Source organism: Crotalus tigris, unplaced genomic scaffold, assembly GCF_016545835.1.
Source record: "Crotalus tigris isolate CLP2741 ecotype Arizona unplaced genomic scaffold, ASM1654583v1 scf7180000023746.1698619, whole genome shotgun sequence".
Lineage (NCBI taxonomy): Eukaryota > Metazoa > Chordata > Lepidosauria > Squamata > Viperidae > Crotalus > Crotalus tigris.
The window spans coordinates 1,472,058-1,487,500 of record NW_024100155.1 but is presented as its reverse complement, the minus strand read 5'-3'; the positions used below and the strand labels follow the sequence as shown (position 1 = coordinate 1,487,500).

The window sequence follows — 15,443 nt, the reverse complement described above, 5'->3', positions numbered from 1 at the left end:
AGGCAAACCCCTCGCGCCAGGCTTTCCCTGCAAGGTGGGGCAGAAGGCGAGAAAAGATTGAGCCAAAGACAGAGGCACAGACAGACCCCGGTGGGGCCTATGAAACACGGAGCAAAAGCACATTGCCAGCATGCGCTGCTATGGGACGGCGTCCATTGTCAATTTCTGTTGCCGAAAGGAGAGGGAGGGGAGAGCATAACAACCCACCCACCCCCCAAAAAGAAACAGAGAAAGAAACTCCCATTCTTGGAGCCGTCGCAATCCCAAAGAAATTTGAAAGCCGGCATTCGAGCCAGAACGATCTGCGGAGATCTCCGGGGTTCTCTCTATCCCTCCCCTTGCCGTTCCCTTTACCTCTTTCCTTTTGCAACTGCCGACCCAAACCCACCTTAATACCTTCGGGGCCGTTTTCTCCTGGGGGGCCGATGCTTCCCGGGAAGCCCTGGAGAACATCAAATGGAGAGGACAATAAGCCACAATAAGCAGGAGTCCGGTGCCAGCTCTTGGGAGGGAGAGAGAGAGAAGGTGGCCTGCGCCGGGTTTTTTGGGGGGGGAGGGGCACCAAATGTCTAAGCTTGGATGATTACTTTATTTTGGCCAAAGGACTAAGCTTTAATTAGCACCACATTCAACTCTCAGGCCGAATGAGCAGGAACGATCTGGCTCCTGACAGAAGGCATAACCTGTTTCCAAGATCTTGCTTAAGCAGATTTAAAATTGCTGATTCCAGTGTCAAAGGACGAATGCAGATGTGGAGAGTTGATGGGATGGGATGGCATGGAGCAGAGTAGAATAGAACAGAATAAGGAATGGAGTGGAGTGGAGTGGAGTGGAGTGGAGTGGAGTGGAGTGGAGTGGAGTGGAGTAGAGTAGAGTAGAGTAGAGTAGAGTAGAGTAGAGTAAAGTAGAGTAGAGTAGAGTAGAGTAGAGTAGAGCGGACTGGAGCAGGGCAGAGTAGAGCGGAGTAGAATAGAGTAGAATATGGAATAGAATAGAATATGGAATAGAGTAGAATATGGAATGGAATGGAATGGAATGGAATGGAATAGAATAGAATAGAATAGAATAGAATAGAATAGAATAGAATGACAGAGTTGGAAGGGACCTTGTAGGTCATCTAGTCCAGCCCCCCCCCCACCCAAGCAGGAGACCCTACACCATTTCTGACCGATGGCAGTCCAGTCTCTTCTTGAAAGCTTCCAATGATGAAGCTTCCCCCTGTTCCTAGAGTCTCATCTTTCACTGCACCCTAGCAATGGAGGAAATGACCAGCCTGGGACATTCAGAGTTACGGAAAAAGAGCTTGAAAAAGACTATCTTCTCTCTCAGGAGCTGTCCAGTCCTGGGTTAATCAAATGGCTTAGAAAGCATGTTGTGGTCTCTTCTGCTTCCTTTTGTTATTTACGATAGACAAGATCTTTTGATCATAGCCTGGATAGGTTACGTGAAGAAGACTTAGCTCTTTGGAGGAGTCCGTAATGCTGGGAAAGGCATTATAGACCCTTTCCCTATAAGGAAAGAAGGAGGAAAGAGAAGAACAGGAAATGGAAGAGGACAACCAAAGGCAAGTGTCTATGTCGATTCTCAGCGAGAGTATGAATGGATTTCCAGGAAATATTGCAGACTACAGGAACCATTTGCGCTTCAGTTTGAGATGCAGACAGCACAGACTCTTCCCCAACAGCCTGCCCCCCTCTCCAAAAGTGTGGGGACCCAGGGCAGAAAACGTCCTGCAGCCACGAAGGCTCCACGCCCATTTGCACCACTCAGGTGACCCTCCAGACACAGGTAAGCCTCCAAGTGGCCTCAACGACTCTCTAAAAGGAGGCAAATGACCAGCAATCTCCAAGGAGTATAAATCCTTCCCTTCCCCCACCATCCAGTCAGACCTGAAGAAGCTTCTTGGATGAGAAGCGAAACGTCTTCAAAGAAAAACAAGGAAGTTCAGTTGCCTCCTGAAAAAAACACCTTTGGGAGACCCAAAAGTCAGGTCGATGAAGTCCATTATTTTTTGCACTGTTGGAAGGTCTGAAGGACCACCTTGGGGGCAGATTGTCCCGGAGAAGCAGAAACAGAGACCTGGAAAAGCAGAGGCAGAACCAGATACGGCTTTTCACCGTGCGGACATTGTACACGGGTTTCACTGCGGTGTGAACCGATGGGGAGGGGGTCTAAAGGGAGAAAGCTGCATGACGAGGTCACTGCAGGAAAGCGAAGTGTTGCAGATTACAATTTGTCTTGGCCCTCCACCCCAGGTTGTGCGTGGGGTCAGCAAACGTTGCCGCTGTAGCCCAGTGTGGTTCTCCATGAATTTCTGAGCAGGCCGCTTCAACCGCATTTTTTTTTCCCAGGGATATAAATCAGGAATCCCGACAGAAGCGAGAAGCAAGCTTGGCACGGATGAAGGGAAAGGTGACGACATGCTGCTTAGCAGACCACATGATGCTGGACGCCTACCCATTTTTTTTCCGCCCACAGTCCATTCAGCTCACAAAACAAAGGGAGGCACAGTCCAGTCCAAAGAAGGATGACTAAATGAAGGCAATCCAACCAAGAGCTCGTCCAAGCCTTGGTAAAACACCAGAGGTCTCACGGAGGAGATGAGTGAAGAAGAGCAACGAAGATGGTCTTCAGCAATCTTCCAAACTAGACACGGATCTTTCTTTAGGAACCGGAAAGGCTGGGCTGAGCTGAACCACCTCCCTTCTCCTAAAGCTCCAAGAAGACACCCAACTTTTATCCCTAGTCTTTGCTCTCTTCAAACCATGTTCTGCTGAACCTCAGATTCCACGAGAAGCTGATGGATCATGACCGAGTTCGCTCCGGCACAGCTAATTTTCTATCACTTGAGCTTTGCTTCTTGACCAGGAACTCCAGGAATTGTTCTTTTTTTTTTTTAACTGACAGCTTCCATGGCTTGAAAAAAATTGAGCTATGTTCTCAAGCCCTTGACCAATGCAAGGCTCCATAATTTAGAAAGCTATCTGGGTCTAGGTTGGGACTTCCTCATATTAATCATGCAGTGGAGAACTTTCTTCAGACCGTTGATCAAACTCCAAGTTCCAGAGTTTTTATAGCCATCTCCAGTGGCCACCTTCAGATGTCCCGAGGCTATAATCCCTAGCATTTACAGCACACAATTGATGAATGATGTCATCAAATCATTGTCAATTCTCAGTGAATGTATAAATAGATTTATTCCGTGACAATCTATCGCTAACCTGGTCTTTCATGGGTGACAAAAAAAACTATGCTGGCCGAGAATTTGACGAACAGAATTTTCCATTACAGATCTATTTGTAAATACAACTAAAAAGCAACAGAGAGTACTTTAAACCAGATATAGACAAACGTCGCAGCCCATGTCCTCTTTTTGTTACACCATGAATAAAAACGTTGTACTTATATAGTTAAATCCAACGCACAGGGCTTCTCCCTCTCGCTTAAAAAGTTTATCAATATCTGGCTAACAAAATCGAAAACTCCCAAGTTAACTGAGCGATCCCCAGAGAAACAAACAAACAAAATTGGTTCTTTCTGTCAGAAAAAAAGAGGGATTTAAAAAAAAAAAAAAAAACAAAAAACTAGCTTTTGATTGAACTTCATCCTGACCTTTCACAGTTATTAGACAAGCTGATAAGCAGGGGGGGTGGGAAGCGAAACAATAAAACAGCCCTGCCAAAAAGGATTGTTCATTCACTGTAGCTCTTTCCAAGCATCTCCTCACCAGTTCTCCAAACTCTTATTTTGACTAGAATAGTACGCAAATGTGGTTTTTGTTGCTTTTTTTTCTGTGCGTAATTGATGGAGGCCAACCAATTCCTTCTCCTATTCTTCTCCCTCACCTTTCTTGCCAAGTTTATAGGATGTTACTTTAACCATCGTGACAGGGTCCAAGTACTTAAATAGTCCTGGCTTCCTTTTGATGGAATTTGGTATTCACAAAACATTATTCTTGGAAAGAACTGTCTGCGGAGTTGGATCCTTTGACCATCTACCTCAGATATTGTTAATTCTCTGTGGTTTTCCCCCCCCCCCCCCATCCCACTTGGAGGCGCTGCCAAGAATTGACCTGGCCTTGATTTTAGGACATTTGAGGTATTTTACCCGTGAGTAAGATAGCCATGACACAACGCTACGAAGCCCACTTGGGAAGTTGCCACTGCGTTGTGAATTAGCTGGCTTGATCGGCTGCGTTAAGCCACGGTTTTCATCATATTTTGCTGAATAAGCCAGAACTGGCTGGCTTAGCAGAAGTTGCTAAATCTCAAACTGAAGAACTTGTATGCAATTAGCGTGATGGGTTAGGCCAGCCTGGGAAGACTTCCAGCATCCCTAATTTCCAACTTAGTTTGTCTGGATTCAGACATGCATTCATGGGCCTCTGCTTGGGAGATTGGGAAGTAAGGGGTTACTGAAAACAGGTTCCAAGAGTAACTTAAGTGTTCTAGAAATGAAGCTTTTTTTAAAAAAAAGGATTGCTCTTAGACAGAAGAGAAGCGTGATAAAGCAGAAATATTTCACCTTTGAGAAGTGGCTGGATTAGCAGGAGATGCTCAATCACAAAGTGAAGGATTTCCATGCAGTTAGCGTGATGAAAAAGAATGGGGTGTAAATATTTCAAAACACTTGTCAAAGTTATCTCCGTTTTCTCCGTCTTCACTTTGGGATGGGTCCTGGCTATTTGGACACTGAGACACACACATCCCGGACTCTGATTGGGGTCGCCTCCATTGACCCCATCCCGAATTTGGTTGGTTGCTCGCCTACTCACTCCTTCTTGGGATCTTCCCCTCTGGAGTCAGCACAGGACTCCATAATGGTATAGGTTCTCCTGCTTGAGCAGGGGGCTAGACTAGAAGACCTCCAAGGTCCCTTCCAGCTGTATTCTATTCTGCTCTGATTAAATTTTATTTTATGAGAGCTGGTTTAATGTCAAGGTTCCGACTAACAACCCAACAGACGATCCACTCATCTGTGCCGATATGCTGTACTCAATAATGTTTGGCGTTAAGAAACTGGATCGCCTCAGCTGTGCTTGCTTTCTTGGATCCGTTAGTCGGAATCTTGACAATATCCTACTTTCAGCATCCCTCCAACGGCGCCTTTCAAATGGAATATTCAGAACTGGCAATATCTCAGCCTTGAAATATTTTGTACGTCTCTAAACAATACAGATCCTTAAAGGGAGAAGCCAAATTGTAGGCAGAACCTACCTCTGGGCCAGGTGGACCTGGAATTCCATCTGCACCTTTGTCACCAACTCTTCCCTGCAAGAAACGAAACGCATGGATGACCACTGAGGGTGACCTAAACTAGCCAGGGAGGAATATGGAAGATAACATCTCCAGATGTTGTTAACCACCTCCTAGTTTTCCATTGGCCATGCTAGTTCGTTCGTTCATTCATTCATTCATTCATTCATTCATTCATTCATTCATTCATTCGATTCCATTCTATATCTTCTCCAGATGATCAAGGCAACCAACAAACCACTCCCTATTTAGTTTCCTCTAACTTAACATCCTGTGGGATTGATGACTAACCCAATATCACCACATGATCATCTATGAGGTTCCGTAGACTTGAACATGGGCTGTCCCAGTCCCAGCCCACCATCTCAACTTACTTCAAGAAGATCCAAAATCTTTTTGCTTTCAACAAAACAGTTATGGGTATTAGCCAGAATTTATTTCCATTTTTTTTTCCAGACATGTTGCAACGTCTTTGCTAATGAACCTAAATGCACTTATGACCTCTTTTTCTCCATGGGTCTGACCAAGTTCTCCCAATTCTTCTCTCCTTACTTGTCTTTCTCACAACAATCCAAGGTTTAACCCAGGAACTTTATGGCCAAACAGAAATTTGAGCCCAGACTTCACTAGATCTTCCAACCCGTGTGGTCCTTCAAATGTTTTATGAAAACATTTTTTAAGGAGATTCAAGAGGACAATTGGTTTTTTTAAAGTGGGAAAGGATGTCCTGCTTCTGGGCTGATTTACAACTTTCCTCTCCATTGGCTGTAATAATGGTTGATAGGAATTGCATCCAAGAAAGATCTGAAGGACCACAATGTTCTTCTCCTCGCTCTAACCAATACAACGAGCTCCCTGCGGGAAACTCAAACAATTACTTACCATTCTGCCTGGTTTTCCTCGTAATCCAGGTATCCCGGGCAATCCGTGGCTACCCTGAAACGGGGAGCAGAAATGTTCAGAATGGATACAGCCACCTAGATGAGCTAGTCCAAGAAATTAACTTGGTTCCGATATACTCTTAACCAACATGGGATTATCTAGTCAAGCATCACTTCCATGGAGTTATATGCTCAGAAAAATTGGCACTCGACCACACGACAGTACGAATCCTGTCTGGTAGCAGATTCTGGGAAAGATATCTCCTGACTCTGGAGAATTACTAGCCCGTGCAGTTTCAAAATAAATAGAATAGAATTTGTTAATGAAGGAAAGGGAAGCAAAAGGACAACAGCAACTGAGTCTATGAAGGGAACACTTCTAGCTGCTTCTATGGTATGGTGAAATGCTCCTCTCTTTACAATTAGTCAATAAAAATATCTGTATCCGCCAGAAACTGCCATATCAAGAAATACAGGAAGTGCTTGACTTAGGATCGCAATTGAGGCCAAATACATTTGTTAAGTGAATTACAGCCTTTCTTGGTACGGTTGTTAAGGGAATCACTGCAGTTGTTAAACTAGTAGCACAGTTGTTGTGAATCTCATTTTTCCTGTTGACTTTGCTTGTCAGAAGAGAGAGAGAGAGAGAGAGAGAGAGAGAGAGAGAGAGAGAAGAGAGAGAGGAGAGAGAACAGAGAGAGAGAGGAGAGAGAAGAAAGAGAGGAGAGAGAGAAGAGAGAGAAGAGGAGAGAGAAGAGAGAGAGGAGAGAGAGGAAGAGAGGAGAGAGGAGTGAGAAGAGAGAGAAAGAGAGAGAGGAGAGGAGGGAGGGAGAGAGAGAGAGAGAGAGAGAGGAAGATCATTGAATTTACCTTGTCCCCTTGGAAACCAATTTCTCCAGGAATGCCTGCCATCCCTTCCTCACCCTGGATGTACATCACCAAAGAAAGTTACAACAAATATCACACAAAGAACACAACACATGTCCAGGGTTCAAGAGGGATTTTAGAGGACGAAGGAGAACGGAGTATTTTTTTTTTTCCAGACTGTTCCACAACTAGGATTGGTGGCAAAAAAACAAAATTAGAGCATGTCTAGGATAGCTGTGGGCTGAGGGGCATTCCTTCGGAACGTGTTGCCTAGCGAATTTAGATGATTGGACAATTAACAGGTATAATTAATCTTGCCCAACTAAACGAAGGTGGAGGTTGTTGACTAGCTGGGAAGAATGGAACTTACGGAAGTTATTTATCCTCAAAAACACACAACCGTGAAAGATGCAGTGTGGACAGGATTTATAAGAACTTCTAGATCAGCCCAAAGCTGCAAAAGAGTTCTGAAGTTTAATATCTCTTTGAAGCACCCCAATTAATGGAAACAAGTCTGAGATCTTAGACCCATTTTCAGTGCAGCTGAAGCTGAAGGCCACCTCAGGGGTCGGTCCAACCAAAGACCACCTTGTCCTCCGCTTAGTTGGCTTCAAATCCATGGATTGCCTTGACCATAGCTGGGAGAGTAATTCTAAAGGAAGGGTTTCAACTACATGTTAAAGGCTTAAACTTCTTCAGCCATGATTTGTACATGCTGATTTATGGATTCGTGTTATGCATGCACTCGGTCAATATGGATACTCATCAAATCGGGGCTTAAAATATTGTACAACACCATCCGTGTTGTTATTGCTTGCAAGAGTGGTACTGAACTGAAAACAGAGGAGGCAGTTCCAACCCAATTGGGTTGGAAACCAAAAGCAAAGGGGGTTCCAGAAGGCCTTCATGTATCCTGAGAACTTCTATCTATCCTGAGGATCTTGAGCTTGCTCCAACCCAGAGGTTGATACTCTGTTGACCACCACGGGGTTTGTACTTGTCTGATCGGCCACAACCACAGAAGCCACTTAACAAGTAGGTGCATCTGTAGAGGTAAACCTCAGGTTTCTCCCCAAAATTCTGTCCCCCCCCCATCACTTTTTTTTGCCACCAACTGTTGTTGAACAGTCAGGAGGGTATTAGTTGTAGAAAACTTGCAGATCCATGCTATAGCTTTGGAAAGAAAGTGGGGACAATTAAAGGGGGGGAGGAGGAGGAGGAGGAGGAGGAGGAGGAGGAGGAGGAGGAGGAGGAGGGAGAAGGGGGAGAAGGAGGATCAAAGCCATTTGCAATGTTGAGGAAAGGGGAGAGGAGGGAGGGGAGAGAGGGGAGTAGAGTAGAGTAGAGTAGAGTAGAGTAGAGTAGAGTAGAGTAGAGTAGAGTAGAAGAGAGAAGAGGAAGAGAAGAGGAAGAGAAGAGGAAGAGAAGAGAAGAGAAGAGAAGAGAAGAGAAGAGAAGAGAAGGGAAGGGGAAGGAGAAATCAAGCATTAGAATGGCTTGGTGGCATTGAGGGAAGGGAAGGGAACAGAAGGGAACGGAAGGGAAAGAAGAGAAGAGAAGAGAAGAGAAGAGAAGAGAAGAGAAGAGAAGAACAGGAGTATGGGATGACAACAAGCTTTTGCATGCAAAGAAATCACAACAAACAATAAGGGAATATTCAGATCACCTTATCACCTTTCAGTCCATGTTCTCCTGGATTTCCCATCAACCCCTGATTTAAAAAAAAAGAAAAGAAAAGATCAAGAATCTCATATAGTCTTCCTTCTGGAAGCCCTTATCTGGACAGGAAAGGCAAGCAAACCTATAAGAGAGCAGACTTCACCTAATCATGGGGAAAGTTGAGATCTAGGCAGCTGGCCTGGAACACAACCAGAATTAAAGCTGGTAGGCTGGATTTTGGAAGCGCGACCTTGGAATTTAGGTCCTCCTGGCTAAAAGTAGCCCTGGATTTCCCTTGCTGTTCCTCTTCATGTTATCCCTCTATTTTATTTATTTATGTATTTATGGTGTGGCTCAAACCATTGAGTCTCCTGAAGTTCTCCTTCGCTCCCCTGCGGTGCTCCTACCTCCTAGTTCCCCAGAGATGATCTGGAGTCAACCAAGAAAAAGGACTTTTTCTGCTCACCTTTAGTCCTTTTGGTCCCGGGAAGCCCATTTCTCCAAGGACACCTACATCACCCTGGTGGGAGAGAGGACGTTTAGGTTGGAAGATAGCCAGAAACATCTTCTGGTGCCTTCAAGAGCTACGTCTTCCCGTTTTTTTTTTTTAGGAGAAATCGTTTGGAGGTGGAAACCCTAGGAAGAGTATAGCTTGTCCCACGCTACAAAAGCAATGGACCTTTTGTGGATCTACCCTGTAGGAACAAGGCTGCAAAGTCCCACAGGTTTAACGCCAAAAGCATCAACTGGACTTTCTCGTTTTTCTTTGAAGACCTTTCGCTTCTCATCCCAGAAGCTTCTTCAGCTCCGTCTGGATGGTGGAGAATGGAAGGAGTTATACTCCTTGCAGACAGCCGGTCCTTTGCATCCTTTCAGAGCAGGGGTCTTCAAACTTGGCTCTTTTATGACTTGTGGACTTCACCTCCCAGAATTCCTCATCCAGGCATACTGGCTGAGGAATTCTGGGAGTTGAAGTCCACGAGTCATAAAAGAGCCAAGGTTGCCTACCCCTGTTTTAGAGAGTGGTTGAGGCCACTTGGAGGCTTCTCTGCGTCCTTGGGGTCACCGGAGTGGTGCAAATGGGTGTGGAGCTTCCTTGGAACTGCTGAAAGGACGGGGTTGTAGACTGGAGATAGATTATGTTGTATCCTCCCGTTGAGAAAGGGCTGTTCAATTTTGACCCAGATGTCCCCTTTGACCCCTCTTTCAAACCAGCGGTCCTCTCTGTCCAAACTGTGGACTCTGCTGTCTTCGAAAGAGTGGCCTTTTGTCTTTCAAATGCAGATGGACGGCTGAATCTTGTCCTGGTGGGTTTGTTTTCTTGAGAGTTGGGTTTAGAATCAGAATCCCGGGTCAGGAGGAACCATTTCTGGGGGTTAGGGGGCAGGGGGAAAAGGGCTGGCCTGATCCATGTAAGACGACACGTCTCTCTTAAAACCCACTGCGTTAATGTTCAACCATCCAAAACGATGGCCTACAACCTGCTCATCCGGGGAAGGTTGTGGATCCTAGAAATGGGCCAAGGAGTCTTAGGAACACCTGGAGCCTGTTGTCGTTGATGAGGTTTCCAGTTAAAACCTGTGTCGCCCAGTTTGGGCCTGGACGTGACTTTTTTTCTCCCATCTCTCCGCGTTAGGAGACCTCAACTCAACTCCTTTATCAGAAAGCGCTGATGATGTGCAATTTCCCTTCTCCGGGTTTTTCATCCCCACTTTCCTACCAAGAGATCTGCTTCCAGACAGCCTCCCTCCCCCTCTCCCCTCGGGGGGGGGGGGAAACAACAACACGCAGCATTGTTTATACAACACTGGACCACACAACAGGATGTGTGTGTGTGTGTGTGTGTGTGTGTGTGTGTGTGTTTTCAACTCACCAAGTGTCAGAAATGAAACATTCAATCCCTGCCCAAAGGAAGACTTCGCAGGAGGGCTACGGACTGAGTCCCAGCCCCGATTTTGGGGGGGGGGGGAAGCAAAGGATTTTCTCCACCTAAAAGGAAATTTACCCCAGGAAGCCCCCAACTGCAGCCAAATGGGGTGCAGCCCAAATAAAGGGGAGTCATATAGCCTCGTCTCTGTTTACGAGAGCTGAGCACCTGCCGTTGGTAATCTCGGATGCAGGAGAAGCAGGCTCCTCCTTAACCCCAGCAGCTAAATAAATGCATAGTGGCTTTATTGTTCTTTGGACAGAGCTCAGGGCTTCTTCCCTTGCAAAAAAAAAAAAAAAAAAAAAGGGATAAAAGGATTGCCTGCTTTTCGGTACTCACAAGAAGGCCGGGGACTCCAGTGGGACCAAGAGCTCCGAGGTCTCCCTAAATGGAAAGAAAGATGAACACGGTTAGGGCCTGTTTTGCAAGCCGAGGGATGGGGACCACAGGGACACCACCGTCCCCGCCGATTTGCTTGGTGGGGGGGTGGGGGTTGTCATGGAGCAGGAGCCCTTTCCGCCAGCAGAAATGCTGCAGCAGCAACAGAAAAGGAAGGAGTGCTTTGCAAACCCCGAGAAGGCTTGCTCTGACCAGCTAAGTGAAAAGGGAGAAAGTGGCTCCCCCTCCTCCACCAGGGAATTGCAGGAGGGGAGGGAGGGGGGAGGAGGAGAAAGGAGAAGAAGAAGAAGAAGAAGAAGAAGAAGAAGAAGAAGAAGAAGAAGAAGAAGAAGAAGAAGAAGAAGAAGAAGAAGAAGAAGAAGAAGAAGAAGAAGAAGAAGAAGAAGAAGATAGATAGATAGATAGATAGATAGATAGATAGATAGATAGATAGATAGAGTTGAGATTTCAGTAGATCACAGATAGATGATAAGGAGAAGATAGATGATGAGGATGAGAGAAGGAAGAGGAGAGGTAGACAGATAAGAAGAAGATAGATGAGGAGGAGGAGAAGAAGAAGAGGAAGAGGAGGAGGAGGAGGAGGAGAGGTAGATAGATAAGGAGAAGATAGATGAGGAGGAGGAGAAGAAGAAGAAAAAGAAGAGGAGGAGGAGGAGGAGGAGGAGGAGAAGAAGAAGAGGAGGAGGAGAAGGAGAAGAAGAAGAGGAGGAGGAGGAGAAGAAGAAGAAGAGGAGGAGGAGGAGGAGGAGGAGGAGAGGTAGATAGATAAGGAGAAGATAGATGAAGAGGAGGAGGAGGAGGAGGAGGAGGGCAGGAGGAGAAGGAGGAGAAGGAAGAGGAAAGAGAGGAAAGGAAAGGAAAGGAAAGGAAAGGAAAGGAAAGGAAAGGAAAGGAAAGGAAAGGAAAGGGGAATTAAAACAAAAGAGAGAGAAGAAAGCATGTCATTCCTCTCCTTACATCCAATATATGAATCTCTTATTAAAGTTCAACACAAACCCACAAAGTAGCTGTCCCTTCACCCACTCCAGAAACTCTGGAATTGAGGCTTGGTAGGACAAGTGCCATATGTTTCCCTCCCCCCCCCCCCAGGTAAAATTTGAAACCGGATCTTTTCACCCAGCTCAGACCAATAAACAATGCCAGATTTGGAATGGGGAGAGGAGAGGGAGAGGAAGGGGGAGGAAATATACTTAGACACACACACACACACACACACAATTGTACACAAACACATATTATGGTTAGTTACATAAAACAGACGGCTTTCAGCTGGAGACTGTGACTCTAGGGAAGTGGGTGCATGAACATAACTTCAGGAGCTTATACGTTTGGGGTGGGGCAGATAGAAAAAGCTGCATTCATTAGAGAAAAGTTTGAACAGCAAAGGTGAAAATGCCTCCTTAAAAAGTGCATTTATGTGAGTGTGAATACAGCCTTGTGGAAAGCCAAAATCCATGAAAATAAAGGCCTAATAAGTATTTTGCTTTCTCCTTGTTCCCACCAGTTTCTGTTTTTACTTGACTATTAACCTCGATGGACACAATCCAAGGATGAGAATTACTTGGACATGGACCTAATCTGCTAGGAGAAGTAAAAAAAATATATATATAGACAAAGGGCCTTAAATGAAATATTTGGTCCCTGAATGGACTTGGGAAAAGCAACATCCATTGCAACGGAGTGCCTTGTCCCCAAACTAAGTAGACAGGGGCCACCTTCTATGACCCTCTCAGGAGAAGATTGAGTTATGGTCTCAAAGCTGGTATCTTGCTTGGTAGGGCTGAGTGGGTGTGATAGATAGATAGATAGATAGATAGATAGATAGATAGATAGATAGATAGATAGATAGATAGATAGATAGATAGATAGACAGACAGACAGATGATGGATAGGTGGGTTTTATGAGTGAGTGGGTGGTGGGTGGGTGGATAGGCGGGCGGATGGATGGATGGATGGATGGATGGATGGATGGATGGATGGATGGGCGAGCAGATGGCTGGCTGGCTGGACTGAGATAGGTAGACAAGTAGAGAAAGAGAGAGAGAGAGAGAGAGAGAGATGATGGATGGGTGGGTTTTATGAGTGGGTAGGTGGGTGGGTGGGTAGATGGATGGGTGAGCAGATGGATGGATGGATGGACTGAGATAGGTAGACAAGTAGGTAGATAGATAGATAGATAGATAGATAGATAGATAGATAGATAGATAGATAGATAGATAGATAGATAGATAGATAGATAGATAGATGGGTTTTTTTGAGTGGGTGGATGGATGGATGGATGGATGGATGGATGGATGGGCTGGCAGACAGATGTATGTATGTATGTATGTATGTATGTATGTATGACCAGCTTGCCTCCTGGGATTGTGGGTGCTCCATCACTGGAGGTTTTCAAAAATAGACTGGATAACCATTTGACTGGGGTGGTATAAGTTCTCCTGCCTTGAGCAGGGGGTTGGACTAGCAGACCTCCAAGATCCCTTCCAGCCTTATGATTCTATGTTCTACTAGGAAATTCAGACTCAGTTTCACCAATGTTCCTCCCCTGGAATTTGCTCCCTCGGGGACCATAAACCTTCTTCTTCACCCCTGCTGATGGTTTTCTTTTCAAACAAGCTAAGACCTTCTGCTTTTGTTGGGAAGACCATGAAAAAAACTAGGCAAAGCCATATCAAGGGAAGAATCCTCTCTGCTGAAAGTTCAGGGTTTTGCAGCCAATTGAGAAGCTCCTCAAGATCTGGGTTGGATTATTCCTTTTGTTTAAAAAAAAAAAAATGAACCCAACATGTTTCAGGGGAAATTTTGATTTCTGGAAACCATGAAATTGGGGAAAGGAACAGAAATTCCAAATCATCTTGACTGGGTTAAGTTTATGTTCCCACAGAATGGTCTACATTTGAAATTAGGAGAACATCTGGCCTCCCACGAATAGACCCAGGTTTGTGGCCTCCACGTTGTAATTATTAAGTTCTGTGGTGGGCTGGTGGAAAAACATCCATGGAGATTGGTGGAAAAAACATCTATTCTGAGACAGGCTATCTCTCAAGAAGATCGCGTGGTTTGGAATGCTTATGGAAATCCTTCAGCAAGACTGACTGGGTTCAAAAGCATGTGTCAATCCTATTCAGTTCTCCATGTTATTTGTTATTTTTCAACGTCATTTCTTTTTTCTTGCACCAGTGTAACAATTCCGGGATTATCTTTGGAACTGACAGTTTCTGGCTTCTAAGCTCAACAGCTGAAGACATCTGGATGGCAAAACAGAGGCACACTTTCAAAGAGAAGACAACCATTCAATTGCAGTCTTCCCAATCCAACCAAGCCTTGAGCTCCCATCTTTTGATCTTTGACTTCCATCTTTTGATCTTGAACCTCCGTCTTTTGGTCTTGAACCTCCGTCTTTTGATCTTGGACCTCCATTTTTTTTATCTTGAACCTCCATCTTTTGATCATGGAGCCCAATCTTTTCATCTTGGACCCCAATCGTTTCATCTTGAACCCCCTCTTTTGCTCTTCTCCCTTCTGCCCAAGCCTCTACTAACAGAGGTGTGTTATTTTTTTTAAAAAAAGGAAAAATTCACAAGGAATAGAGACAACACCATGAAATGGCATCTGATCAAGTCCCTTTTCCCCGACTCAAAACATCCAATTTTTGTTTTTAAAGAAAGCAATCCTTTATAAACTTTTTATATCTTTATAAAAGATGCATTTCAAAAAGAATGTGTGTGTTTTTTGGTGGGGTTTTTCTTTTTCTTTTTTTTGGGGGGGGGAAAGTGGATGGCTGAAATAAAAGCGAATGGAGCCTGGGGGGAAAAAATGCATTTTTAAAAGCCCTCGTGAGGGGAATTTACATAGCCAAGAACTCTATTAAAGAAACGTGTGCAAGAAAGAGAAACTGCACAGGGATATTTACATTAATATCTATGCACATCTGGGCAGGGACGTGAAACTGGGGCCTCCAGAGGTGGCTGAGTTCCAAGCATCCATGAAAATTGACCATATCGGAGAGGATCGCTAAGATATGTAGGTCAATCCCTATCAGAAAAACCACACACCCATACACACACACACACACACACACACACCTCTCCATGCATTAGGGAAACCCAGACATCAGACCACAGTAGAAAAACAGGGGCTGTTTGCAGGAGACCAATCCCAAACTTACAGAACAAAGTCCCACCAACTTACCGGATTTCCATCAATACCTGGTGGTCCACGTTCCCCAAAATCGCCGGGAAAACCCTGAGGGAGGAAGGAAAGGAGGGGAGAAAAATGTTCCAGTTATTTTTCTGTTGCGATGCAGGAGAAGAACAGAAGATGTTTCGGGAATCAAACGCAAAGTTTTGGCTCTTTTGCCCATCACGAAAAAGGTAAAAAAACCTGGATGAGGGAAGACCTGGTGTTTTTTTTTTTTTAAACACTGTTTGCTGATCAACCTTCCCCATAAATGCC

General features: G+C 45.0%; 1 protein-coding gene across 5 annotated transcripts in view; it reads right to left on the bottom strand.

Annotated features, from left to right (window-relative positions):
* Positions 1 to 15,443, bottom strand: part of COL27A1 (collagen type XXVII alpha 1 chain) — a 129,670-nt gene that overhangs the window by 60,283 nt on the left and 53,944 nt on the right. For 4 of the 5 annotated variants that reach the window (XM_039321566.1, XM_039321563.1, XM_039321567.1 and 1 more), the window contains 9 exons: positions 15,180 to 15,233; positions 10,929 to 10,973; positions 9,129 to 9,182; positions 8,670 to 8,714; positions 7,007 to 7,060; positions 6,138 to 6,191; positions 5,217 to 5,270; positions 389 to 442; positions 1 to 27 (listed from right to left, as the gene is read on the bottom strand). The exon at positions 1 to 27 is cut by the window's left edge and continues 27 nt beyond it. In XM_039321566.1, coding sequence (XP_039177500.1) covers positions 1 to 27; positions 389 to 442; positions 5,217 to 5,270; positions 6,138 to 6,191; positions 7,007 to 7,060; positions 8,670 to 8,714; positions 9,129 to 9,182; positions 10,929 to 10,973; positions 15,180 to 15,233 — 441 coding nt within the window. The remainder of the gene's footprint in view (positions 28 to 388; positions 443 to 5,216; positions 5,271 to 6,137; positions 6,192 to 7,006; positions 7,061 to 8,669; positions 8,715 to 9,128; positions 9,183 to 10,928; positions 10,974 to 15,179; positions 15,234 to 15,443) is intronic. The other variant, XM_039321568.1, reaches the window with a different exon arrangement.